At 40.6% G+C, this 26,148-nt stretch overlaps 1 protein-coding gene across 3 annotated transcripts in view; it reads right to left on the reverse strand.

Annotated features, from left to right (window-relative positions):
• grm1a (glutamate receptor, metabotropic 1a) overlaps positions 1 to 25,907 on the reverse strand; it is a 35,489-nt gene extending 9,582 nt beyond the window's left edge. The window contains exons 1-6 of one of the 3 annotated variants that reach the window (XM_026194415.2): positions 25,750 to 25,906; positions 24,048 to 24,891; positions 21,153 to 21,402; positions 2,663 to 2,898; positions 924 to 1,170; positions 214 to 382 (exon numbers count right to left, since the gene is read on the reverse strand). In XM_026194415.2, coding sequence (XP_026050200.1) covers positions 214 to 382; positions 924 to 1,170; positions 2,663 to 2,898; positions 21,153 to 21,402; positions 24,048 to 24,777 — 1,632 coding nt within the window. In that variant the 5' untranslated portion in view covers positions 24,778 to 24,891; positions 25,750 to 25,906. Of the gene's footprint in view, positions 1 to 213; positions 383 to 923; positions 1,171 to 2,662; positions 2,899 to 21,152; positions 21,403 to 24,047; positions 24,892 to 25,749 lie in introns of all 3 variants that reach the window. The other 2 variants (XM_026194416.2, XM_026194417.2) reach the window with 2 other exon arrangements.
• Positions 25,908 to 26,148: the final 241 nt, after the last annotated feature.

Consider the following 26,148-nt stretch of genomic DNA (forward strand, 5'->3'; position numbering starts at 1 on the left):
TTTACGTCATCGCATAAAGCTCTGGTTGTCAACTAAACCTCTTCTTAATTGTTCTTTGTCTTCTAAAACGTGAAAAATTTTGCATTTTTCTCAAACATTAAATGATTATTAGGTCGCTCTGGAAGAGTGTGAAATGTGCCGAGGTGATATCTCAGAGAAGGATACGGATGAGTTCGTATGGGAATTTACTTTAAGGAGGATCTGAATCCCTACCTTTATCTGTCCTTTGGAACAGGGCTCACTACAGACTGAGCGAACCATGTCGCTGCTGTTCATCCACAGTTTGTTGTCATCGATGCTCAAGATGCCCTCGCTCCACGACCCCACGTTTATGTAGTCATAGCGATCATCACCCACGCTCTGTAAATTCATGATGTCATACCTGGATGTTTGAGGAGAGACGGAGGACTGCGTATTAACACACTTATTAAGTGAGAAAGGGAAGGATTTGAGAGGGAGTGGGAAAGGAGAGAATCAGAGTGAAAGGTAATTTAATGATAACAACTCCACAGCTTAAGCCTTTCCTCTTATCTGAAGCCGCAAACTGCTTACAACTCTGTTATGTGACATCAAGCGCTCATACCAGTGCACAGTGTGCCCTCATTTTTATACTGAACCAGGATGCGCTGCACCTAACCTCCAGCTGACAGAGGAATGACACGGCTGTGTTTTCTGACTGTCAAATGTTGTCCGTTGGACTGTAAAGACATGAAAGTGACTGCCGCAGTGGACAATCCACTAAATCTGTTCCAGTCCAGACTAATTACATCCTCTCATGCTCTAGACTGGGACACACATGTGTGCTAATGAGTTGGAGAGTGGGAGAAGGGGAAATGCACTTTGTGACCCAGATGGTGATATCAAATCTCTATGTTCATTTCTTGGCTTTTCTTAATTTTTTATTAGCTTCTTCTTCCTCTTACCTTCCTGGGGTGTCTCCATTTTCGTCAAAGTAAATCTCCTCTCCCGAGACTCCTCTGAAGGATGTTTTGAGCAGGTAGTCCAGAAGTTTGCTGCCATCAATGGGATCCATCGCCTCACAGAGCCCTGTCTGTCCCGGACATAGCTCCTTGTGCATATCATGAAGGCCATGAGCCATGGCGTAGATGGCATTGATGACAAAGCCCATCTTACTATCCTGCACATAGTTCTCTTGCAGACTTTCATTTCCTGTTAGAGATGAAAGAAGAGGTCGTCAAACAGTCGAAAGAATTCCAAACTGCAAGTGTAGAAAATCTGCTTCAAGGCAGAAAGAGAGATAGAGAAATTAACTGTACAACTCAAATCACCGTGTTAACCTCAATTCATTTTTTTTTTAGTTCTGTCAATCTCTTCCCCTCTTCTTAACCTTGATCACAAAGGGCAGAAGATTAAAAAAACATTCATAAGGAAGAGTTTTAAATGCAACTATTCCTTAAACTATTTTTTTGTGCTGCTGTATTAAAAGATTTATTACTCTGTGTGAATGACAGCATTAGAAGTATGATGAAATTCGAAGAACACATGAAGAATATAGAAACAAAGACAACTCTTTTTTTGTGCAGCAACAAAATATATTAGCATTGATGCCCAAAAGCTCAATAGGAAACAGATGAGGAGAACAGCCAGTGCCTGGGAAAATCCTCACTGTTTGTGCAAGCGGTACTTCAGTCATCTAAAGGCACTGTCCCACAGTCACAGTGTTTGGCAGAAGGAGGGGGGAATGATCTCTTCAAAACTACATTTATTATTGCCTCCTTTGACAGTGCATTTAAAATACTGATATGTTTTGCTTGTGATATCAACATGCACACGCAGTGGGGGGGGGGAAAGGGATGCAACTTCTCACCATACAACATATTTTTCAGGTGTTTGTGTCAGCAGCGTGTGCTGAGTGAGCCATTCATTTGTGCAGCTTTCCAACGTATATGTCAACTTTTGTTTTCTTTCCTTTTCCTCGTACAGACCAAACAAGCAAGTGCTTTGCATCAGAGTTTGACTGATGAATTTCGCACTCTAAGCCTGCCAGGATGAAGACATCTACCCATCTACTTTATTTGACTAAATCGCAGATATTACAGAGAGCGCTGGGTTTAAAAAAGCATCAGTCAAACTCATCCTGTCTTGGAGGAGTCAAATGCAAACAAAGTGCAGATGAAATTCAGACAGTTGTTGTAATAATCGTGTCTAGAAAGATACACTTACCACCTCGAAGATCTATGGAACATAAGAGGTTTGTAAACGTGTGATACAAAGTAGAAAAGCGTCCATAACCTTACAGCTCTGAGTGTCATCACAAACCACTTGTTGATTTTTATTGATCGTTTGAATTTAGAAGCATGCTGACCAATTCGTCTTAATGCCATTCTGCAGGGTGGATTTGTTTGGAGCAGTTTTTGAATTGTGGTTGAAAAGCTATCAACAAGTCAAGAACACAATTTACCGTGATCACCTTTTGCGAGCAAATGGAGAGAATATTCATGGAGGAAAACACAGGGGGGAAAAAATAAATCACAGGTTTTATTAATATTCACGAGTTCTGTTCTTATATTCATGATCATATTTAACCCTATGGTCAGAAGAAAAGAAGACAGTGCCTGAAAAACTAAACTCTGTGACTAGTCATTTGTTTGAAAAATATCCACTCCTACTTATGAACGTCAAAAATTTTGTTATGTCCTACCGGAGCAGACTTTTTTGTAGTTCTTCTTTTCCTGGGGATGGCCTGGGAGGCGGCACTGAAAACGATACTGCCAGAACTCTGGAAACCAAGGGTTCCTGGTATTGCTGTCCAGACGTAGCTTTAGGTAATAGTCGTCAAAGGACCTGACCATCGCTGATTGGAGCTTCATTGTGATGCCTCCCTCTGCTTCCTGCTCATAACCCTCCACAACTTCGTAACGGTCTGCCCATCCATCGCTACAGACAGACAGAAGAAAAAGAGGAGACTATGATCTTATGGTCAAAGGGTGGACAATAAAAGACTAGAAGATAAAGAAGATTTGAGGAAGGACAAAACATCATAGTAATAAGAGGTACTGTTAGACACTGATGATATTCTGTGCATAGTTGTTTTATAAAGGATTGTTGAATATTGTAATTAGTACTCAACTATTAATTCAGACTGACAAACCCAAAAAGCTGTTAACAAAAGCTGCTTTGTTCATTCATTCAACACGATGTAAACAACGAGGGTTTGAGACACTTGCTGAATGGATGGATGTCAGAGACCAAGTAGTAAAAAAAGTTACATTTAATTTGATTTAATTAAAAAAATGAACTATTATTAATAATATTATCGTAAGGTAAACTTTAGTGTCCTGTTTCTTTCAACTGACATGAACTACATGAACTTAGTAGAAGGTTTCACATTAAGGCTATAAAATAAATCATCAAACTCATACATCATCAATCAACCATAGGGTTAGTTCAGGTAGGCCACAAGGTCAAAGGGCATAGCAGATCAGCTGATCTTAATGTCAGCCCCTATCAGCTGATGGCTCAGCTGATTCCTTTGCACGTGCTCCATGAATACCCAGCTAGGAAATCTCATAAAAGCATTTAAATTGCTTTAACCTGCCTACAGTTGCTGGATATCTTGCAACCTTCACTCCAGCTTCTTCTTCTTCTCCGATCACATGTATCACGCTGTATCTTTTGCTACTGTTGCCTGCTATGTCTTTTTATGAAAAGCCGTGTTGCTGCTCAAGCTTTATATGTATGTGTCTGCGAAGGTGGTGGGGTCCCAAAACAGAGCCTTAACTCCAAATATAGTGAGGAAATATTTTACTGTGATCAAAGGCTGTACATGCATTTTAGTTGCAGATGTGTCTGACTGTGTTTTAAAATGAATTAGAAAGTGGTTGACAGGCCAGCTGTCATCCTGTGGTGGGACTCATTTGTCTTACAGGCTGTAAATTGAGTATCACTGTACGAGAGGACAGATTGTTCGCTTTGATCATAATCACATTAGTCAGGAGAGGATAGGTGTTTAGCACAAGCACAAAGATATTAGTTACACCAAATCTTTAAACTGAAGCACTGTGCTAAATCACTGTTATCCCTGTAACTTTTAACAATGAAACTTCTCTCAGAGCCAAAGTAGGGGAGACCGGGGATAGTTGTAACATTTTTGACATTTCTGTCTGTAAATTGGAGCTCTTTTAAGGTAGTGGATTCAAAATGTAATGCAAAGTATTTACATGTCTCGGCTATTAAATAGTGCAGCTATTTTCTCTGCAGCACAATTACCCATTGCATGGTATGGCCTCAAACACAAAGAGTGAAATGTTACAATTGACCCCATAGTCTGGGTTAGTTGTAACATATCCTGGGGTGAAATGTAACACAATGAAATAAGGGTACTAACAAAACATTAACATGTAATCTTTGTTTATTCAACACATGAATGCACTTAGAGCCATTTATGTAGCTCTGTGTGTGTGTGTGTGTGTGTGTGTGTGTGTGTGTGTGTGTGTGTGTGTGTGTGTGTGTGTGTGTGTGTGTGTGTGTGTGTGTGTGTGTGTGTGTGTGACAGAATGCAGAAATCTAGCTTTTGAACTTATTCCAACCCCCCAAAAAGACAAATTATGGAATTTTCTGCAACTGAATATTTCATTAATTTTGGTTGGTCTTCCTTGAGTTTGGCCTCATTGGCTCAGTGGGCATTATAACCTACAACTCTTGCACCAATTTTGAACATAACAATGAAGCTGAAAAAATGTAGTTGTTCACCAGCATCGCAATAACATTACTTTTTATCATGGCTTACCTTGGTGTGGTTTGCAAAGTGCTTCAGAAAGATGAGGAAATCTGTTTCTTGCACCCATCCTGATTTATTTCCACTACCAGTACTTCCTACTGGTCCATCTCTGATACAGTGGTCTGCATAATGTATGTGTGGGAACACAAACAGTGGAGGAATTGTGTTGCCAATGGCATTAACCGCATATACAAAAGCGACCAGTGAACCTCTCTCTGCTGATGTCGTTGCCCCAACTTGTTTAATATAAGTTAAAGTAATAGTGCGGTAAGTTGTAACGTACATTATTATTACAACTGACCCAGACTCCTATAGCCATGAACTAGCTAACATTACAGCTAACGGCTAAAACATTAGCACTAAAGACCTACACAGAATATATCCCCATAGACATACAAATAACATAATTTAAGCTTGATGACTTTAACTGCAAAGCAGATAATGCTATTATAAATTGAAATAAAGTAGAAAAACTTACTTTTTGGCATACAAATTACTTTTTTTGGTGTTAAATTGTCTGTTTTTGACAAAATGTGCTGATTTTTCACATGTGATAGCAGAACTGAATTGGGCATGCACAGGATGAGTCACATCATTTGAAACTTAGCCCTGATTGGAGAAATTGGAAGTGTTACAACTGACCCACGTTACAACTATCCCCAGTCTCCCCAACATTTTTATTACCTTAATAAAAGTGTTTTTAAAGACACAGAAAAATAATGAGGCTTATGGTGGCTGGTATGCTATTAATACTGGAGGCCTAACTAGCAACAAAGCAGTGTTAAACTTCAGCAGTGGTCCAAATCTTATGGATTTCTCTGCTTGGGCTGTAGAATAAGTATCCTTTAACAAAGCAAAAACGATGACAGAAGAGTATCATAGCACAAGTCAAAACTTTAAGTCAGGCGTGGCTTTTATTTAAATAATATTCCATCACAAGTAGGTAGACTGCAGCCTCGGCTCTTGTGCAGCGCTAAATTAGCATGGCGGCTTGGGGACTTATCTCACGTCCCCTGCAGCAAGCCTCAATTTAAGAAGACCGTAATCATCTCAGCAATAGTGCCTCAACAATAAATGCAGACTTTACACAATCAAGTCAGCTTGCCTGTTTGTTTACTTTTGTAACCCTGTGCGCAAGAATTTCTAGCCTACTGAGCTAATTTGATTTGGGCTCTAAGAGAGATGGAAAACACCAGTGATGGGGACACTGAAAAAACAAATTAACAGATAAATAACACCACAATGAACTTGCTCTTTCTCTCTGTCCCATTGAAAGCTTCCAGCAGCACTGCTCTTCAGCTTTTACTCTCTTTTACACTCTTCTACACTTTTATGTGGGATTCAGTCTACTGATTCAACGTACCTTCGCTATAGACAGCTACACGCCAATTAGATATGATTCACCGCGGAACCAATTAGGCACCTCACACACAGGATGCGCTGGATGATGGATAAGGACGTGTGCCTGTTCATGTAGGTGCAGGTCGAAGTCTCTGACCTTTTCCTCAACAATTACTGCCAGTCAAGAAAAAGGAGACATTGAAACTAATTTGTGAGAATTTATGGTTGAGCTATTCCACTCTTCTCGTGGTAAAATCCACGTGGGTTCCTTCAGCCTGCAGGAAACTAAAAAAACATCCTAAAAATAAACCCCATGTAATCCAGACGTTGTTAAAGTAGCTCCAGCTGACCCTAATGTCCAACCTTTCGATCCCATCACCTCTCTACAGGCTTTGTGTCCTAAAAGAAAACCACACCATGATCAACTTACTGACCAGGAGCTGGAAACTCAAAGAATTATGATGGAATGATAATCGATTGATTAATCAATCCTATGAATACTCAACTGGCACATTCAGCACCAGGTGATGTGTAACCATACTGATAAAAATAAAAGGCATTTTATATGCACAGTATGATGAAGCATTGTGCAATGGGTGTATGCTCTTGAATTACAAAATTCATAGTCCAGGGGATAAAAAAACAATTAAAACTTAATGAATAAATAACTAACTGTTGTTGTTGCTTGCGCAAGATAAGTTCCCAAGTTTCACAGCCTAAGGGAAAATAGCGTGTTGAAGTCTGATACTAATTCTTTTGTACTGCTTGCCAAACAGCAGAAGGGTGAACAGGCTGTGACTGGGCTGGATATTGTCTTTTAATATAATTTGGGCCCTGCACCTTGACGATGTCGCTGATGCTCAGTCGATGAGTACTGGCGATGTTCTGCTTTAATCACCTGCTGCAGAGGCTTGGGGGTTTTCTTTTCTTACAACACAATCCAAACAGTTCTGAGAGTTCTGGGTTGGATAAATGGTCCCGTCCAAAAACCTGCCCAGTCTTGGGCAAGAAGGCTCAAATAAGAAAAGGGCATAATAGCGCCAGTCTATATAAGAGGTGAAATGAGAAGATAAATAAGGTATATTCAATACTTTCAAATGATAGTTAATAATTTAATATTATGCTAATATTCCTCAGTACCATCTTTGCAATAATGTGCATGCTGTAGGTTACTTTAATTGTTTATTTTTAGGCAAGAAACCTCCAGAAGTACTGTACATTACAGCACTCCATTCCAAAGCCTGATGTTGAAACACAACAAAAAGGTCTTTGTGGACTTTTCTCCCCGTGACTGCGTGCGTTCCCTCCTTTTACTCTGGCTTCCTCCCACAGTCCAAAAACATGCATGTCAGGTTAAGTGTCAATTCTAAATTGGCTGTAGGTGTGAATATGAGCGTGAATGGTTGGCTGTCTCCATGTGTGAGCCCCGTGATAGACTGACAACCTGTCCAAGGTGTACTCCCACCTCTCACCCCAAGACAGCTTGGCTAGTCTCCAGCACCACGACCCTGAAACTGATGAACATAAGAAGATGGATGGATGGATTCCAATTCAGCAGCTTTGGAAAATGTAAATGTAAAAAAAAAAAAAAGTTAGAAAAGCTTTTCTCATCTTGTTTGGCTCCCTGACTTTAATCGCTGGTCATTTTTCTTTTTGTTTAAGAACAGCTCAGTCAGTGCCATTCAAGTATGCTTTAGTCAGAGTGGTGTATCTAGGAAGAACAGGTTTGCATATTTGCATAATTAATTAATCAATTTGATATCAATTGTATTGACATATTGCAATGCATGATAGGTTGACAAAGGTATGCTTTATGTAGCATTTTTTTGATAGCTTCTAATGAATGTTGTTCTCCAAGGCTCCAAAATTCATTAAAAATCCTCTGCTGCATGCAGCTAATATTGCTAAAGACAGCAACAGTGTTAGGTAATTGTGAGTGGGCAAAATAACACAACATAACATCTGTTTTATGTGGGTAACTACTGCAGTATATATTTGCCTAACATGTTTCAACATGTTTACAGTATTTTCTGTCGTATATTTGGAGATCATAATTCAGCCGACTCATTATTTTCTTCCTTGTAATTAAGTCAAGAGTTGGAGAAACGTGAACTGCATTAGTCCTGGTCACGTTTACTTCATTTAGTCTAAGTGAATACAGTCCTTGTCCTTTACCCTCCATTTCAGTACATGTAGTACAGGGAGAGGCACAAAGACTCATACACTAGCCTGCAGATTTCCATTTCGATGTTCCGAGTCACACATACGTTGGAGGCTAACTGCATTTAACGCGTCCTAATGTGGTCAGTACACTTCAGGTTTTATGTGAGAGAAAAGCCGACTGTTCGCGGATAAAAAGACAGGAGGGGCGTAGAAGAAGAGATAGATGGAGAGACAGAAGTGCTGTTCAACACGCGACATGAATAATGCACAACGCGCAGAAGACGTGCTCGACTGTTTCTCACAGTAGAGTTTGTGATGAGGTAAAATGACATTCTCTTTTCTCGCTCGCCTCTCTCAGGATGGCGTCGTCTGGCAGGGCTCCAAACAGCTCATCAAAACTCTCGGGCCACCAGAGGGATGCCTAATGGGATCAAATCTGATTTAATGTCACCTCAATGTTCACACCGCATATCGGAAGGCCCATTATTACATAACCTGGGTTAGATATACTACAGGAACACCTGTTTAAGCAGATTAAGGAGTCGCTGTTGTTCAAGAGTGTTAGTTTTGTAGTTTTCCCACTAAGCGCCAGTAAGAACGAACACAGACTAACACGTTTATAAAGTATTGCAAAAATAATTCTTGGCTGATGAAATAATATTATTAATAATACCTGAAAAGCGTCTATTTCACCATCCATAAATGATCCATGTGACTCTTTCAGAGGTGATCTTATGGGCGAATTCTGAAGATGAACCATGGACAACATTGTAAATAGCATTATGGTGATATTAAGCAGTTATGATGTGAGTCTTTATTCATGTATCTCTTTTTGTCTCTTTACAAAGCAGCCACCGGAAACCTGTCCAAGAAATATTAATCCACATCCATGATTTGTTAAAGAATTAGAACAAACTGGGAAGGCACTGGGCTTAATATTTGAGTTCAAAGTCAGTGATTATGGCAAAATAAGCTGCCGATTTTCTATATTGGATCAGTTATGATGTTATGTAAAAGTAATTAAAAGAATTTGGAACTAAATTCCAAATCTGACAGGAAGCCAGACTCGAAAAAAAATCGAGATAATGATTTGAAAAAAGCTGTAGGATCTAAGATTAAGATGCTTAGAGGTTTCACAGTGTTATAGTGATATAAGATTACACTGATGCTCATCTTATAGGCAGGACTTGATAAACACCGCTCTATCGTGTGGTCCATGAGTGTATGCCTACGTTCACAGATCAATAAAAGCTTTTAGAATAAAATAATAAAATTTCACTTCCCCTTTATTCCATACTTTCCCCAAAAAATCTACTGAAATCTAATAAATCTAAGTCAGTATTTATCTCGGCGAGTAAAGTCAGCAAGCTGCTATCCCTTCAACGGCATATGCTTAGCATTAAGACGAGCGCATTTTGATAACATACTAAGGCTCGATGATGTGTGGCATTGTTTAGAGGAGCACAGTGTGTCGACAGCTGTATAATTAATAGAAGTGTACACAACAGAGAGCAGACCGAGAGCTCTGTTCGCTCTGCCGGATGATCTAGTTCCAGTTTGATAGCACATTTGTATATTTATGAAGGCATGAATTAATTGGCAGGGCAGAGATTTAATCACATGCACTGTTTCCCCTGGAGGATGAATGAGAAGCGTTACTTTAAAAAGAAGAAGGGGGGATAGGGGAGTCAAGAGTTTCCTAATTGCTCTGTACAAAAAGTTCAGTTAGTTAATAGAAAAAAAAAACTTTTAATCTGTCTGCTTCACACAAATTTAAAATGCCAACGTTTATTTGTTCTAAAAGTAATAAAAGTCAATAAAATTGTCTTTTTAATGTTTCATCGTCATGTTAAACCCACATGTTTGAACATTTGTGTTTATGGGCATATTGCATTTCCAAGCTAATCTAAATGCTTGCCTTACACTAACCCTAATTTCTCCACCCTAATAGCCCTTTAGGGTGTAGCAGAGGATGATGGACAAAAGTTCTCCCTTTCAAGGTTTAAACCTCATACTGTTTCTCTTTTATATCTTATTTTGGTGTCATTTATCTTTTTGCACATTCTCCAGTTAAATTTAGTGATCTACATACAAGTGAATGCAATTTTTGTGCTTAGCATTGGAAATAGTGTAATTACAATGCCTCATTTCTTTTGGTTTGAAAATGGGAAATGGGTACAAAGTTGTATTGAATCAGAAAAACACGGAAAGGCAAAAATATACTTTTTCATATTTATCTAATTTTAACGAGCTTGTGAGTAAGTAGTTGGTATGACCACCTTTGTTCTTCAGCACAGCCTGAACTCTCCTAGGCAAATGTTCTTGTCATTTCTTTGAATAGTTTTCAGGAATTGTACTTCAGGCTTCTTGAAGGACATTCACTACTGCAACCAAAAACCTCAAGACCCCTAAATGAAATGAAAACTGATGAAATAAACTGCACCCAAGCGCCTCAGCCTGTAAATAACAGCTATTCATGAAACTCTTTACAATTTCTAAACTCAAGGACAACCAAGCCGATGGACATACAGGCTAGTAACATACCTCCGCACCATACCATAAAAACGCATGCTGAGATGTTACAAATAACCCAGCAGCTTATTATCCTTACAAGGACTTTTGTTATGGTGACTGATAGCATAGTACAGCATTTCTATTACAAACCTCACCTGAATAAAAACACAAGCATCACATGTTATAAGGTGAACATATGACTTGTAGGAAAGTAGTGAACACACTGAGTCAAAACATAATGAATTTAAATATTCCAATAAATAAAAAAAGAGTCTCATATATTTTCTTAAGAGCAGTATTTAAGTAAATGTTTTATACATTTTCAATGCTGCTATCTTTGTTTTTTTTTTCAGGTCTCAGTTCTCCATCTTCATCCCGATCCCACAACACTCTTAATTCATTTGAAACTGTTCAGGCGGATGAAGATCTCATCACACCAACGCTAGTCTTCTCAGCTAAGCACTAATCCTCTGTCTACCAAATTCTGTCTCCCCGCTCTTCCATTCTCCTCATTTTCTCTTATTTCTCTCAATCTGCGTTCTTCTGAGTTAAAACAGAAGTGGTGGCTTGTTAGCTACTTGGCGGTATAACAGCGAGACGCAGAGGCCCTGGGTTTGCTGGGAAGCCTTTAAAGCCTATCCAGGCTGCTTTTATTTATTCATCATGCTCCAGTTTGAGTTGGGAGATCACTGTCCTCCACAAAGACAGGAAACACTGCTGGGAAAAAATAGCGTTTGCTTTTTACTGCCAAGAGACGTCAGTTCAATAAAAAATCTCATCACAAAAATCTCAATGATATTTTATGAATACTTGATAAAGTTAATGCAGAATTTCTATTAAAGTGTATGTTTTTCTTTCCATTCTCAGCATATTTTGTTACATTATTACTATATAACTATAGGACTTATTAACCAGTATCATTTTGATTAAGGTGTATGTTTGACTTACTTGGGCTTCCTCCCACCGTCCAAAGACATGCAGGTTAATTGATTAATCCAAATTGCCCATAGGTGTAAATGTGGGAGTGAATGTGAGCGCAAATGGTTGTCTGTCCCTGTGTGTTAGCCCTGCGACATACTGGCGACCTGTCCAGGGTGTACCCCGCCGCTCGCCCTATGAAAGCTGGGATAGGCTCCGGCTCCCCCTGCGACCCTGAAAAGGATAAGCGGAAGCGACTGGATGGATGGATGGTGTAAGTTTGAGATTTTTCTTGTACAACTGTACAAGTAACATGTTAGAAAACTATCATTATGCCACATGTACCCCAAAAATCTAATAATGCAATATTTTTGCTTTAAATGTTAACAGAAAGGGCAAAAAGCCTCATTCTCTCCTAAAGACAAACTGTAGCCTTACGTAATATTTATTTACATAATACACTATTTTATGGGGATGGTTTTGTACCATATTAACTGCCCATGAGAAAAGAAATACTGTAAAAGTAATAAATATTTATAGGTTATGGGAAACTAAGCCAGCGAGGTAGGTCTGGATCCATTTGCTTCACAAAGGCCTTTTAGGTAAAAGACTTTTTTTTCTTCTACTCTTTTTTCAATTCACTGCCGATTGCCTCTCCTTTTACTCAGCCCGCTGCTTTACCCAGCCGGGGTTGGGGCGAGCACTATCCGGCGTTACGTGAGAATAACTCAGAGCCCAGGATGATGAATTCCAGTCGCTTATTTCATCTGAGAAACCGTCCAACACTTGAGGCAGTCCGACTGGCAGCGATTCTAAAAAGCTGGAAAAACAATGTTTGCTATTTAAATTGCAAACCGTTGTAAAAAACATTGCTATTGATTGCTTTTCTTTTTTCTGTGATGTTTTGAGTGGAGGTTCAGATTTTCTGTGGCATCTTTCGCTACTCTGTTGGTCCACTGTTAGCTGTCTGCAGCAGAAAGCTTCTCAGCTTCTACTAATCTGGATCTGACAACTGTGTCCAGATGCAAAGCCCGAGTGCTATTTTTGATCGCTCCAATGTCATTCACCCGTCGCTGTGCACTTTGGGAGCACCGGGCTTCAATTGCAGAGAGGGAGATGTCCTTGGCAAAGTGTGGCTGCTTTCAATTAACATCAGAGGCGTGTTATAAATATTCAAATGGAGCTCATTGTGCTCCCTTGCACAGTGGAACACAAACAGATGTAATCGTGAATTCTGACTCAACTTGAATATACTTTCGGAGCCACAAGTGTTCGCGAGCCAGGCTCCATTACTGAATGATCATCGCCAATGTTTTCTTATCTTATAATTACCATCTTTGTTACTGTTGTTGCTGGGATGAATTTTTCAGATGTCAGCCATATTTTCTGAGAAGGGACTATTGTGCTGTATTCTGTGGAGCCCCCGCTGACAGACTGAGTGACAGATCTGCAGCGAGACGATCATACCAACTCCATCTCGAGGCCAAACAAAATCTCCATGGTGACTGCAGCACAAGCAGCACACGAGCCTTTTGTTCCAGCGGTACTGTAAGCCCTGTTCTCCTAACAAACAAACATACTGCCCTTAATTCATGAAACTCTAAACTTTCCTTAGAGCAGGGGGGTCAGAAAATAGAGGGTCACATCACAGACTGAGGATAATGTGAGAAGGAGGTTTCTCTCCCAGGCCTCGTGTTGCCTTCCACACCTTCTCTCTCTATCTCGAATCTTTGCATTCAGAACTGATTCATCAGTCACGACTTTGCTGGAAACTGGAAGTCTAACAAAAGGAAGCCGTTGCTTGAAAGCAAACATGAAGCACATCACCAATAAAGAGGAGAATCTAAGATGGTGAAAACACGAATGCAGTACATGAAACGCACTCTTCTGAAGTGTTGGATTTCACTTTGAAACCATCACCAAATTGGAAAAAAAGATTTTAACTCCTTAAACTTGATATCCAAAGAGTTTCCTTTACCTTAAACATATTTTTTTTAAAGATTTGACTCAGTGAGAGCTACTATGGGTTACACCCAAGCAGAATAAATCAGAAATTTAGCCCTAACCCTTTCTGGATCTACAGTTCTGGATGGCAAATATACCCGTTTATTTTGGCGGTGTTTTCAGTGCTATATTGCCAGAGATAACATCGCTCTTCGCTGAAACCCTGCAATTTGCCAAATTACTCGCAAGGAGAAGTCAATAGGCAAAATTCCACATCCTCCACGCTTTCCTTCCTGAGATGTGGAGGAGATGAGAGCCTTAGAGATGATGGAAAAAACACTTTAAATGTGTCCCACCACAACCCTTCTCTCTCAGTCTCTCTGTCTCTCATTCCTGCCTTAAACATTTCATTTATTCCGGCTCAGCGTCCCCTTAAAATGGAACAGGACAGGCAAATGCAGAAATGCATGTGACGCACACAATACGGGCTTGCAGCTTTCTTCGCACCTCAGTGCCGTCTTAAAAGATGCAGTCATACTGCGTTAATGACCGGTGCCAAGCTATTACAGAGGCAGAACATCCGCATTCCTGTGTCAGTGTCCATTTTGTCAGGAATAAAACACAAACAAGAACTGAGCAGTCAAAATGGGACCCGGACCGAAACTGTGTTTGTAAGACAGGGACAGAAATGAGCGTTACATGTGGAAAAGCAGCTTATGCAAACGATGTTTAGTAATAACAGCATTCAAGCAGCATTAGCGGGAGAGAGAAAACGAATGATGCTAATTGCAAGAGAGCAAGCAGGCAAGCAAATGAGTAGGTGGATGCGCTCCATGCTGCCATTCAGAAACCAAGCACGGTAGGCCTACTGGGGAAGAGACTTTAGAGGCAACGATAATGACACCGTACAGTAAATGTGCATCCAGCTTTCGAACATTTCAGGAACTACAGCTCAGCAGACAGAGCTGAACTGAAATTAACATTCCAGATTCAGAGGTTTCCTGAGACTGTGAGAGAGTCTAATGGTCCCCGAGGAGCCCTCAGTTAAACACACACGGCACACAAACACACACACGCTCACTACACTGTCAGATTCGTTAATGATGCATTTCTGTCACATCTGCAATCTGCAACAAATACTGCGAAACATGCTGCTGTGTTATACGGAATATAAGCTTTACAGTAGAATACTGTCAGCTGTTTGGCTGCCATTATGCTGATCCGACTGTAAAATATAACTCAATATATTATATATCGCTCTGTGTAAACTGTAGCAGTATCTGAAAAAGACGAGGATGTCTTTTTCAACTTGTCACATTTTGAGAATAAAGTTGAAATTTGAGGAAAAACGTTGTACTTGTGAGAGTAAAATCCACCTTTAAGATCAAGGCTGGCATGCTTTCTAAAGAATAAAGTGAAGTCAGCTTCAGTTTGCAAAACGCAGACGCTAAAACCAGTGAAGTCAGTGTTACATGGCTGCAGTTTATTGGACTAATCTGTGTGTCGAGGCAACGCCTTCATCCCAGATGCCTCACCTACCTAAACTCTACACCTTCACGGCTAAACAACTTGAACAAGTGTCCTATTGTGCATTATGATGCAACCTAGCCTGTACTACACAAAGATTTAAACATCGATGAGGCCACTCAGGCCACTAATGTCCTGGAAAAGGAGCAATTTGCTTGTTAATAAAAGCAGTTTTAAAGTATAAAATATGATGAACCCACCAGCACAAGGCTTTTTATAAAGGAGTGTCATCTTTATTCTGTAATTAGATATTACTCTGAAATTGGTACTTCAACTTTATTTTGAATATATTAACTTTAATCCCTTACTCAATTATTTTACTTCTAATATTTCCCCCGTTTTCCCCTGTTATGCCTTTGTAATCCTACTTAATTCAGCTCTATTGTCAAAAAGCAATTTCCAGCATTTTTACAGCAAATTCCTGACTAACTAATTTAATTAAATGTATATTTTCCATGTAATTTTGTTATGTATGGACAATGTAAAACGTTACATAATACAACTTGGTCAAATCAAATTTACTTGCTTTGATATCCATTCCGACCATACCAAGCACATTTTCCTTGATGAGTTTTTAAATAAATTAAACTTTGATTTGATGTTTTTCAGGTGCATTTAATAAAAGTTATGACTTCATGTTTATTGAGGGTGCAGAATCATGTTTTTGATTGTGGAAGTTACCACTACAGCTTACATAAAAGTCTACATTTTCAGATGTACTGATGAGAGTTTCCATTACATGATGCTTCACTTTTTCTGTGTTTTTGAAAGCGGGCACTGTGCACATTAAAAGTTAAGGGAGCCTGTTCTCGAGTTAGACAAGAGGTGTAAGCGACTCAGCTGCAGACTTGCAGTTCCATCAGAATTTGCAGCTTTTAAATATATGGGACTGGATAGAAAGGTTCAGTGTACAATGATACGTCCAAATTAGATTAATTCATTTGTCATTTTGTTAATTTACTTGCCATCCTCCAAGGAGTCCTTTGTTTAACATAGATTTGAGTAAATGATGCTGCTGTTTTCCCTGTGAGATCAAAAATGAGAGGAATTACTCAAACTATTGAGAAGCAACAAAAAACTGGACCAGTTGCAGTATTATGATAATAAACTAACGAAGCCTGTTCCCTCTTACATTTAAGTTTGTTACCTCTTCTTCTTCTCCTCCCTTATGTGTCTCCATAAACGTCTGACTAAGCTGCACTTACTCTTATGCTTTTATATTTCACTCTGTCTCATCTTCTGCGGAACATATTATTACCTAATAGAAGAGAAGAAATTTGAAATGTACTTGAAACACAACAAGAAGATGGACATCAGTGTTTTCTTGATTGGAATGAAGTAGATAATCTATGTTGCCACTGTGCCTCGGCAGCTCCCTGACAGAATATATGGATGGAATAAATATTGTCCCTTTATGCAATGTGTGTGTGTAACATATGCCTGCAGCAACAAAGTAATGGAAGCAAATGATTGGCAAAATCATGATTGACAACAGAGAGAGAAAAACAAGAGGCCCTCTGACTGACAATACGAGAGTGGAGTGGATGTAAAGTGTGGAAGTAATGCAGAGCAGCGACCGCAGATAAGGGATGAAGTGGGTCGAGCACGTCGCCACACCTGGCCCTCGTCTGAAGAGCAGGTTAGCTGCACAGAACAACAAAGGCTCTCAGATTCAAACATCCCCGAATGCCCACTTGTAGTTTATGCAGCCACTGCGGTATTGTGTTTGTGTCTGCTTCTGTGCTGCTCTGTGATCACTGTAAAATACGAGACAAGGAAAAGAAAACCGCAGCGTTCCCTGCTTTTGAACACTGCAAACATTTAGGTCTGGTGCACCACTTACGCTCCTTTATTATTTTTAATGCCAAGTAAAATGAAATGAGGACGTGCATAAAGCTTCAAAAGAAATTGGCCGCAGTATCTGCCTCACTGGTTTTGCTTCATTATCCTTAAAAAAATACACCAACTATGTTAAATTGGTGTCATATTTTAAACTCAAATATTCTCAGTTGTACCCTTACCACAAAAACAATGGGATAATTGTGATGAAGTGTAATGCTTTTTACTCGCACTTACATTTTAATTAGTACACTGATTGGCCTGATGAGGACAGTATTTGGAAGTTTTATTATTTTGGTGAAAAAAGCAGTGAAAGCCTCAAGTGTGCCTGTGTGATTTTTAAAGAACATTATGCTCCTATTCCATCCTGACTGTTGCTGATATTATTCCTGTATATTTCCTGTTTTAACTTATCTGATATTAAGCATTTTGTGGTGATTTTGGGGGCGATTGTGGCTCAAGAGTTGGGAGTTTGCCTCGTAATCGGAAGGTTGCCGGTTCGAGCCCCGGCTCGGACAGTCTCGGTCGTTGTGTCCTTGGGCAAGACACTTCACCTACCGCCTACTGGTGTTGGCCAGAAGGGCCGATGGCGCGATATGGCAGCCTCGCTTCTGTCAGTCTGCCCCAGGGCAGCTGTGGCTGCAACTGTAGCTTGCCTCCACCAGTGTGTGAATGGGTGGATGACTGGGTGTGTAAAGCGCTTTGGGGTCCCTGGGGGGACTAGTAAAAGCGCTATACAAATACAGGCCATTTACCATCTATATAGTTGACCTTGAATGAACTTCCCTGGTGTAGACCATTGGACGGACATTTTTGCGGTAATACAGAGAAGCTTTTTTGACTGGTTACTGAAGTTAATGAGGAAGTTCAATAAGGAAGGATTACAATCTGCCTGCTTTCCTGGGTGTTCGGTCGTTGGTCTATTATTTACACCACTTCCACTTTCCCATGCTGTTGAACTCAGCGTTGACACCAATGCTGACACTAGTCGAATCATCTTTTTGTCCACCTTCTTCGAACCAATCAGCCACCACTCCACGTGCTTTAAATCTCACAGCTCAACAGTTTTCACGCTCTTGTCCGCTCAGCCCACTTCCTCCCACCGTGGTCACTCAGATCTGTCCTAATTTCTATCACCAGGATTATGTTCTGCTGTGTGGAGTGGATGTAAAGTGTGTAATCGCCAAATAGATTAATTGAATTCTGTATCTCAATAATCGTGTTCGGTTCTTCTTGAACTGGTGTCTCAGTATATAAGGCAGAAAGAAGATTATTACCATATTACCAGGTTTAACTTGATATTATGAGATGTTTATTTACACACCCAGCAGGCATGGAGCAACATTTGTCATGTTTTTGTGCTCAGTTATGTTCAAAAGCCACTTGTTAACTTTGTCTGCCTACCATTTGGTGCTGGTACTGGGTTTTTTGTGGCTCTTTCCACTGAAATCAGCTACCTGCTGCCACTACAAACAATGCGGGGCTGTAAGACTAAAACAGTGCGCTGAGTTATTGTCAGCTCTTCATTACAAGTGACCTACTTTCCCAAATATTGCATAGTGCCAAAAAATTGATCACGGCATGCAAAGTCATCTAAAAATGTGCAGAGGACTTCTTTATTTCTTTTCTTTTCTTTTTACTGGCCCTTTTTTTGCTTTCTGTGGTAGATTACCACTTTTATTAGAACTCGCACATATGCACACACAAATAAAGCACGAACATAAACAGACGCACACGCAAATTGTAAAAGCTTCCTCAGAGGTGAAAGCATAAACTACGAAAACAAGCTTCTCTTTGATAAGCTAATACCTGTGTGCCAGCTTCATTCATTCACACACATGGCTTTGCATGTGTTGGCCCTCACTCTCTCCATCTCTCTCTGTCTCTCTTTGACCCAGAAGCATTTCTTCTGCCCATCGAGACTTTCACAGAAGCTAAAAAAAGACACACTTTTCCCGTCTCCTATGGAGGAAAGAGAAAAGTAAAGATATGGGAAGCAATGCAGCCGGCCCAGAGTGTCATTATAATAGATAATTTAAAAGCCTTGTGAAAAAAGAAAGAGTGCCATCCTCTGCTATGAACCTAAATATGCATGTGTGCATTGAACATGGCATATTCAATCAAAAGAGATGCTCGTGATGAGAGCACCACTTGTCTTCTCTTCATATACCGACGCAAAACATGGAACAGGAAGTCAGAAAGGCGTCTAAGGGCAATGACAGGAGACAAATGCTCTAATCACACCAGCAAATCTTTAAGTGTGTGCAAGAGAATTCGATTCGGCAAACAGTCACTGACAGATTTTATCTAACGCAATAGCAGTTTTTTATTCACAACCTAAAGACAACTTAAAGTTTAAAGTTTAAGCATTTTTCTTGGTGACAACTTGTAATAGAGATGGTTAGTGATCATACCACATGAGTGCAAATGCCATCAACAGTTTGCCCCAAATTCATTTGCAAGTCAATCAGAGCTTTACTTCATATCATTCTCCTGCTACTTGTCACCTTTTTCTTTAGGTTTCTACATACTGCTAAGTAATGAAGGGAAAATGTCCAAATCTCATGACAAGACCAGCAGAAGTATAGAATGTGTCTTAAATATTTTTAACTTCCCTCCCTTGTAAAGTGGTTCTCAGCACCAGAACAAACAGTGTCTATGGAAATCCACTAACACAGTGTTTCAATTCAATTGAAGCAGCTGGGGTCTAAAGCAATGATAGGTGAGGCTTTGGCTACACAAATAAAACTTATATTAGATTGATATGTGTACGATAAACAGCATTATTATAATTTGTCGACAGAAAAAACGTATGCTAATGCACCTTATCGGCTTCAGTTGAGACTGATGCAACACTTGAACATCAATGGTAACAAAGAGGGAGTGATTCTGTCTAAACACACTACTCTGTAATGAAAACCACAATCTAGTTAAGAGGAACAGTTAACTGATGTCAACAAATATAACGGAACACACAAGATTTTTAAACTTCAGCTGCTGACTGACACGTGTGAGGTAAGCACTGAAATGCACCTTCAGTCCTCCTTTAAAACATGTTTCATGCACAGAGCTTTGATTCCAGATTAAATGTGCGTCGCAGAGTTTGTGACAAGAGCGTGCAACACGCAAAGAGCCAATGGCTGTTAACTGCAAAAGGATTTTCACGTGCAATTAACCCATTTAACATCCAGTGTTGAATTGGTTCGTACATTTTTGTAAGTGTAGAACAATAACGGTTTTAGTCTGTGAGAACTACCTTTTGATATGAGTGAACATACAAAAATGAAGGAAGTCACTGTACTGTATTGTTTTTCTAGGCTTATGAGTTTGATTTGCATTCATTCAGGATTCAGCAGTCTAATCATCATCAGTAAGGACTCTGTGAGCACAGGCTTCCTTAGCCAGCCATTTAGCCATTTAAGTAACTTAACAGTATATGTAAAATATTACATTTAATGTGGATATGTTTTGCCATATGTATCAAAATACATATTAACAGTACTGTGCATATGGCTGAAATAGTCTACAATAGAGAAGTGCCAAAAAACCTCTTCCTTCTCTGAAATGAAGAGTGAAAGATGCTGCAGGAATGAACTGAAAATTAGCATTAAATACGCTGTGACTTTTATTGACAACTGTGAATGTTCCTTGAGGATGATTTCATGGTGTAATGTGACACTATAAGTGTGTGAGACAACTCTACTTGCCCTTTTCCAGTGACTAAGCCACCACCAGAAATGACAGGGACAGTAAGGAAGAGAAGAAATATGGAAAAGAAAGGACTGGGTGAATATCTGAGAAGGATGTTTAATAATAAAAGGGATTGATTCTTATAAAGAAGGTGGATTCAGTATGATCTTCGTGTATAATCACATTTGAATATAAGAAATGACTGCTACTGCCTTAAAATAAAGACAAATATGACGAAGCATGGACACAGAGAGTATGGACTTGAGGCATTGTTTGCAGCTTTTTTGGCAACACAAATGCCAATTATTCATTGTTGGAGAACATTTCTATTCAGTGCTATTGGTATGTGGTCTAATTCTTCTCAGTTGCCTTGGCGACATGCACATCAGGAGGACAACGCAGCATCTCGCAGCCTTCCAAAGGCAGGCTCTAAATTGTTCAATAAAAGGCAAAAAAATGTAAATTACCCACACACCTGCCAACAAGGAGGAACTCTCCATAAACCCCGAGCCGCCTCATGGCCATCAGCAGACCTCGGACAGTCATGCCCTCGCAGAAACACACCACCACACGAGCTTTGGGTAGTCGCTCCCGTAATTTCCTCAAAAGGCGGTCGTAATGTTTCTCCCCTGCGTTACTGTAGATCTTGTCCGAGTGAGCAATGCACAAGCCTTCTTGAGAGGCCAGCTCCTTGAAAGCCTCCATGCCACTCTCCCCATAGTTTCCTGCAGGTGACGCAACAAAAGAGACAGTGAGAATAGCGAAATTTTAAATGGCGTCCCATAAAATGTATCTTCAGCGTCTTGGAATCCCATTTCTTAATGATGGGTCCATTTTCAGTCATTGAGAGCTTAAAAGATGAAGCTTTCATCTGTGATTGGAATACAATCCACATCTTGGTGTTTTGCATTACATGCCTTTTTATATGCAATAACACACTGGCATCATTAAATATGAGTAATTGCTTTTAACCACACATCTCTAATTATTGTGCTGATGGACAACAAGTGTTTAAAGCACCCCACCCCCCACCCTTCCCACCAGTTGTTCACTGTAACAAGCCCTGACCGAGTTGAAGCTCTGATCCACTGATAATGAGTGTGAGAGTTGGCCGGCTAGTGATTGCAATCAAAGCCAAGAGGGGTAAAGATCGTTGTCCTTGCTTAACAGCATGCTATCCCAATCAAGAGCCCGGCAAAGCTGTTGAGCCTAAATCTTCTATTTTCATGTGAACTACTTTTCTTGACTAATGTGTGAAGAGCTGGATTTCGGATGAAGCCAACGGATCTTTAGCAAGATACCTGGATTGTACAGACAAGTCAATCAGCTGTGCATGCAGGAACACGAACTTGCATTTGATTGTGCTTGTTATCAAAAGGGAATTAAAAGCACCTTTAAATAAAAATGTGTAAACATTGGGCTGTGTGATTGGCTTCACTGCCCCCACCCCCCTCCCTCCCAAACATGGGTGATGGAGAAAAAGTATTCTCTCTGTGCATGGCATGGCTTTACAGAGCGAGGAAGACAGCAGCTGACACAGGCATCACACTAAAGCATTTATTCTGACACAATGTGGCCATGTGTTGGTTTTCCGATAGCCCTTTGATGATATTTTCAATTGCCTCGTTTCATTCTTCCACTGGTAAATGGAAATAATGATATCCAATTATTTTACTCTTTCCATCTCAGCTGTGAGACAGGTGGGCGGTGGTGCATTAGTTGACAGGCCTTTTGACAATGACCACCAAAAACCCACTCGGAGCATTGCAACCAGACGGATGATAATCGGGACAGGTAATTTATGCAATTTCACAGCCCTAGCTGTTGCTACTGGCAACAAGCTGCAATTATAACTTGAATAAGGTGGCAGGGAATAGGAACTCGTGGGCTTAAGACAGTCGTGACCACAGTTTCAGAGATAAATAAAGATAGCTGCTCAAAACAAATTAGTGGATTTACACTGGACTTCTCAAAGGTCGAGTAAGGTCGCCATATGGCAAAATATATTAAGTCTGAATAGACTAAAAAATAGAATGCCTACAGTTAATTAAATCTTAAAAGTTTATATTGTGCAAAAGTATATTACTGTAATAATAACTGTACGCAATGAAATTCACCCTCCCCTGACTGTGCTCTCATCACTCTTAAATTATGACTTCAGTCCCACAGGATCCTGCTGTAGGTATATTGAAGGTCAGACAGCTGACGCCACCTAGATGTGCCTCCAGGTACTACACCTCCCTAGCTCCCTATCTTCATCTATCTGAAAGCAACCTGTGTCAAAGCCCATCTGCAACACCTGACTATAATAGGACTTTCCAAAGATGTTTTACACTCCCCATGAGTATGCAGTTCCTCAGGGGGGGATCCTGGGTAATGTAGCCTGTCACTCATAATTTGGGCACACAGTCGATGACTGTGTGTTCACCAAGACTTTAATGAAAACCCATGGACATAATTCATGTCATAGTAATTACTTTGTCTTCCCAACCTGTCTCTCCTTTTTACCTCCCGTCTCCACCATAATGCACTGGCAAGACTTCTTGAGACAAAAGTGAGCCCCGCTGTGTGAGACATGATATTCATTTTAATTTATATGCACTGAGAGGAATTTTAAGAACTAACGTCATTTTTCAGTGCAGTCTCACCCTTCACACTTAACAGTTTGAAAATTTCCACAAGAACACCTACAGTTTTAATGTTAATAAAGGGCCTGCTAGATTTCTACTTTTTCAACTTGTAATGATGACTTTAATAACACTGATGAGAAAGTCCAGCTTTGGATCCCAATACTGTAACATCATGCCAATATGAAGAAAAAAGAACATCAGACGACCTGATGTGTAGTCACCTTACACAGTTGCGCATGTTTGTTTGTTTATTTTTTGCGAGCAAGGCACCCATAACTCTGTTTTAGTGTATATGAGATGTTTTGCTGTACATGAGGCCAATACAACCCTCCAAACTAATGAGGGTCTACACTTAATACAGAGATGTGGATGCATTTGCCAAAAAAGCAAGAGACTGACAGGAAGGTGCAACGTGATATTCAAAGAGAAGTAAAATAGTAATCAAATGTCTTAGACCAGCTACCTTGAATTTTAAAAAAACATACACGTGAAGCTATTTTTATATATAAATATAAAAATATATGTAGTAGCCCTTCACACTTGGACAATCAAACACCCAGGATTGGCACAACATCTTATATAAAAGCTGGACATGTGTCACTGTCAAGCTCCAAACTCTGTGATCAATTACAGCCTTGCTGTGATGCTTCACTATGTTGTCCACTAATAGGCTGCAAGACTAGGGGTGAATTATTCTACTGTTGTGGTGGTGTTAGAGACAAGCAGTAATGGGCTCTCACCCTCAGTGTGCACTGCAGACACATAGGTCCAATTGTAATGCTTGACAATGTCCAGCATGGCCCGAGCCTGAAGAGTGTCTGAAGGAACGACCCTCAGGAAGTACTTGAACAAAGTCTTGTCACTCAGGTCGATGCTGGTGGCAGAGTAGGCAATCTGGGGGATGTTGAAAAGCTGCAACAGGTTTTGCACCTGAATAGCTACAGAGCTGGATCCAGGTCCGATCACACCAGCGATAGGTTTCTTGGAAGGTGGTGGCTGGTTGGATGGGGTACCGTCAATGCACCATTTGGACCCGTCCTTATCATCCCGGATGGAGATGAGGGAGTCCCGGATGAACTCGATGCTCTGCTCCAGGGCGACAGACGAGTGCCAGCAGGAGTCCCGGATCTCACAGCCAAGACTGATGTTGGGGAGCAGGTTGGGATCGGCGTTAATTCGGTCCAAAGTGTGGAACATGGCCTCGACCCTCTGTATGCCGTACTGCTCGCGCACGTCCCCGCACTTCCGCTCGGCCACCTTCTCAGCAGACGGCTGGTGGTGGACAGAGAAGAGTGCGCCGATGATCACGTCTCCGTCCATGCGAGCCACGGAGCGGGAAACAGCACGTGGGACCACCGACCGCTCATAGATGCTGCTGCTGTGGGAGAGCACGAGAACCCGAAAGAGACACGCGGGGAGACACAGGAGAGCTAAGAGACCCATCTTTACGCATGCCATGTTGCGCCACATCGCGTGAGCCGTGCCAACTGTGCAGGCATATCATCTGCTGTCTGCCAGTACTTCCACGCTTATCCCATCCATGACCTGCGAGCACGACACCTGGGAGGCATCCACGCACACCTGCTAAGAAACAAGACAAACTGCTGTGACGTGCAAGCTAGGAGAAACGAGGACAGATGTGCCAAACGTTTATGTATAAAGAGTTGACTAAGCACGCATGCTCCTTTACATCAACGCCCTGCTTCACATTCCTACAGCTGGCAGCCCTCCTTATCCCGCTATTATCAACCACCAGACGCGAGATGCCATTGAGCAAGGCATTCAAAACGGACACCCAGCTGGTCTATGGCCAACAGTGGTTCAACAGTACTACTGTCTGGTCCGCCAAGCCTCTACGTCTATTTAACACGTGCGGAGACAGTCCGTTACTTCAAAACCTCTCAGACAATACGGTGTTTTCATTGCAAATGATCGCTTGCTATTTTGTGCGGATGCTGGCTCAGCCATCCACAAGATCAGGCAGGCTGCCGATTTCAGGACCGTGGACAGCGCGTTTTCCAAACACGGTACAAGGACGTCTTTGGGACTACTGGCTGCACTCGTCATCCCCTCACAGACGCATTCTTCACGATTTTACTCATCAATAGAAACTATTATACGAATCTATGTGAGTTTAATACGAGGAAGCCTACAAGATAGACGATATACATATAAACATATTATTATTATCCGTCGTGCAGCCTAAGGTACCTCTAGGTTTAAATGAATAATAATAATAATAATAATAATAATAATAATAATAATAATAATAATAATAATAATAATAATAATAATAATAAACAAACTAAGCTGTTACCTTTATAATAGGAAGCATGACATGACATGTTCTTATTGTCACCTTTAATCAGTCCATGTTTCCCATTCTGCTACAAACACCATGCACATTCAAACATGTTTTTTTCCTGGTGTGTTAAAACTTACCTGAATCCTTGAGACATGTCGCGTGCCTTCATCCGTCTTCTGTAGCGCGTGGTCTTCGGCGGTATTAGACTTGAGTCTCTCTCTTCCCCCTCTCTCTCTTTCTCTCCGTCTCTCTCTCTCTCTCTCTCGTATTTCTTGCTTGCTCTCTCGACTCCAAACATGAAAATGAACATCCCCTCTGCAAGTGTCACCCCTTCCCCCTCCCCCTCCCCGTGTCTAAGCCCATAAATCTTGCAATGTTTTATGAGAGATAAGAATACGAGCATATGAGCAAAATCTGTATTTAAACACAACGCACAAAAAAATTTCATATTCTGAGCATTTTGTGACGTCAGGTGAGCAGGGCACTAAAAATCTATTCTGTAGTTGTTCATGTGTGTGTGGATGTTTATGTTGGAT

This window comes from Astatotilapia calliptera, chromosome 15, assembly GCF_964374335.1.
Source record: "Astatotilapia calliptera chromosome 15, fAstCal68.1, whole genome shotgun sequence".
In the NCBI taxonomy this organism is placed as follows: domain Eukaryota; kingdom Metazoa; phylum Chordata; class Actinopteri; order Cichliformes; family Cichlidae; genus Astatotilapia; species Astatotilapia calliptera.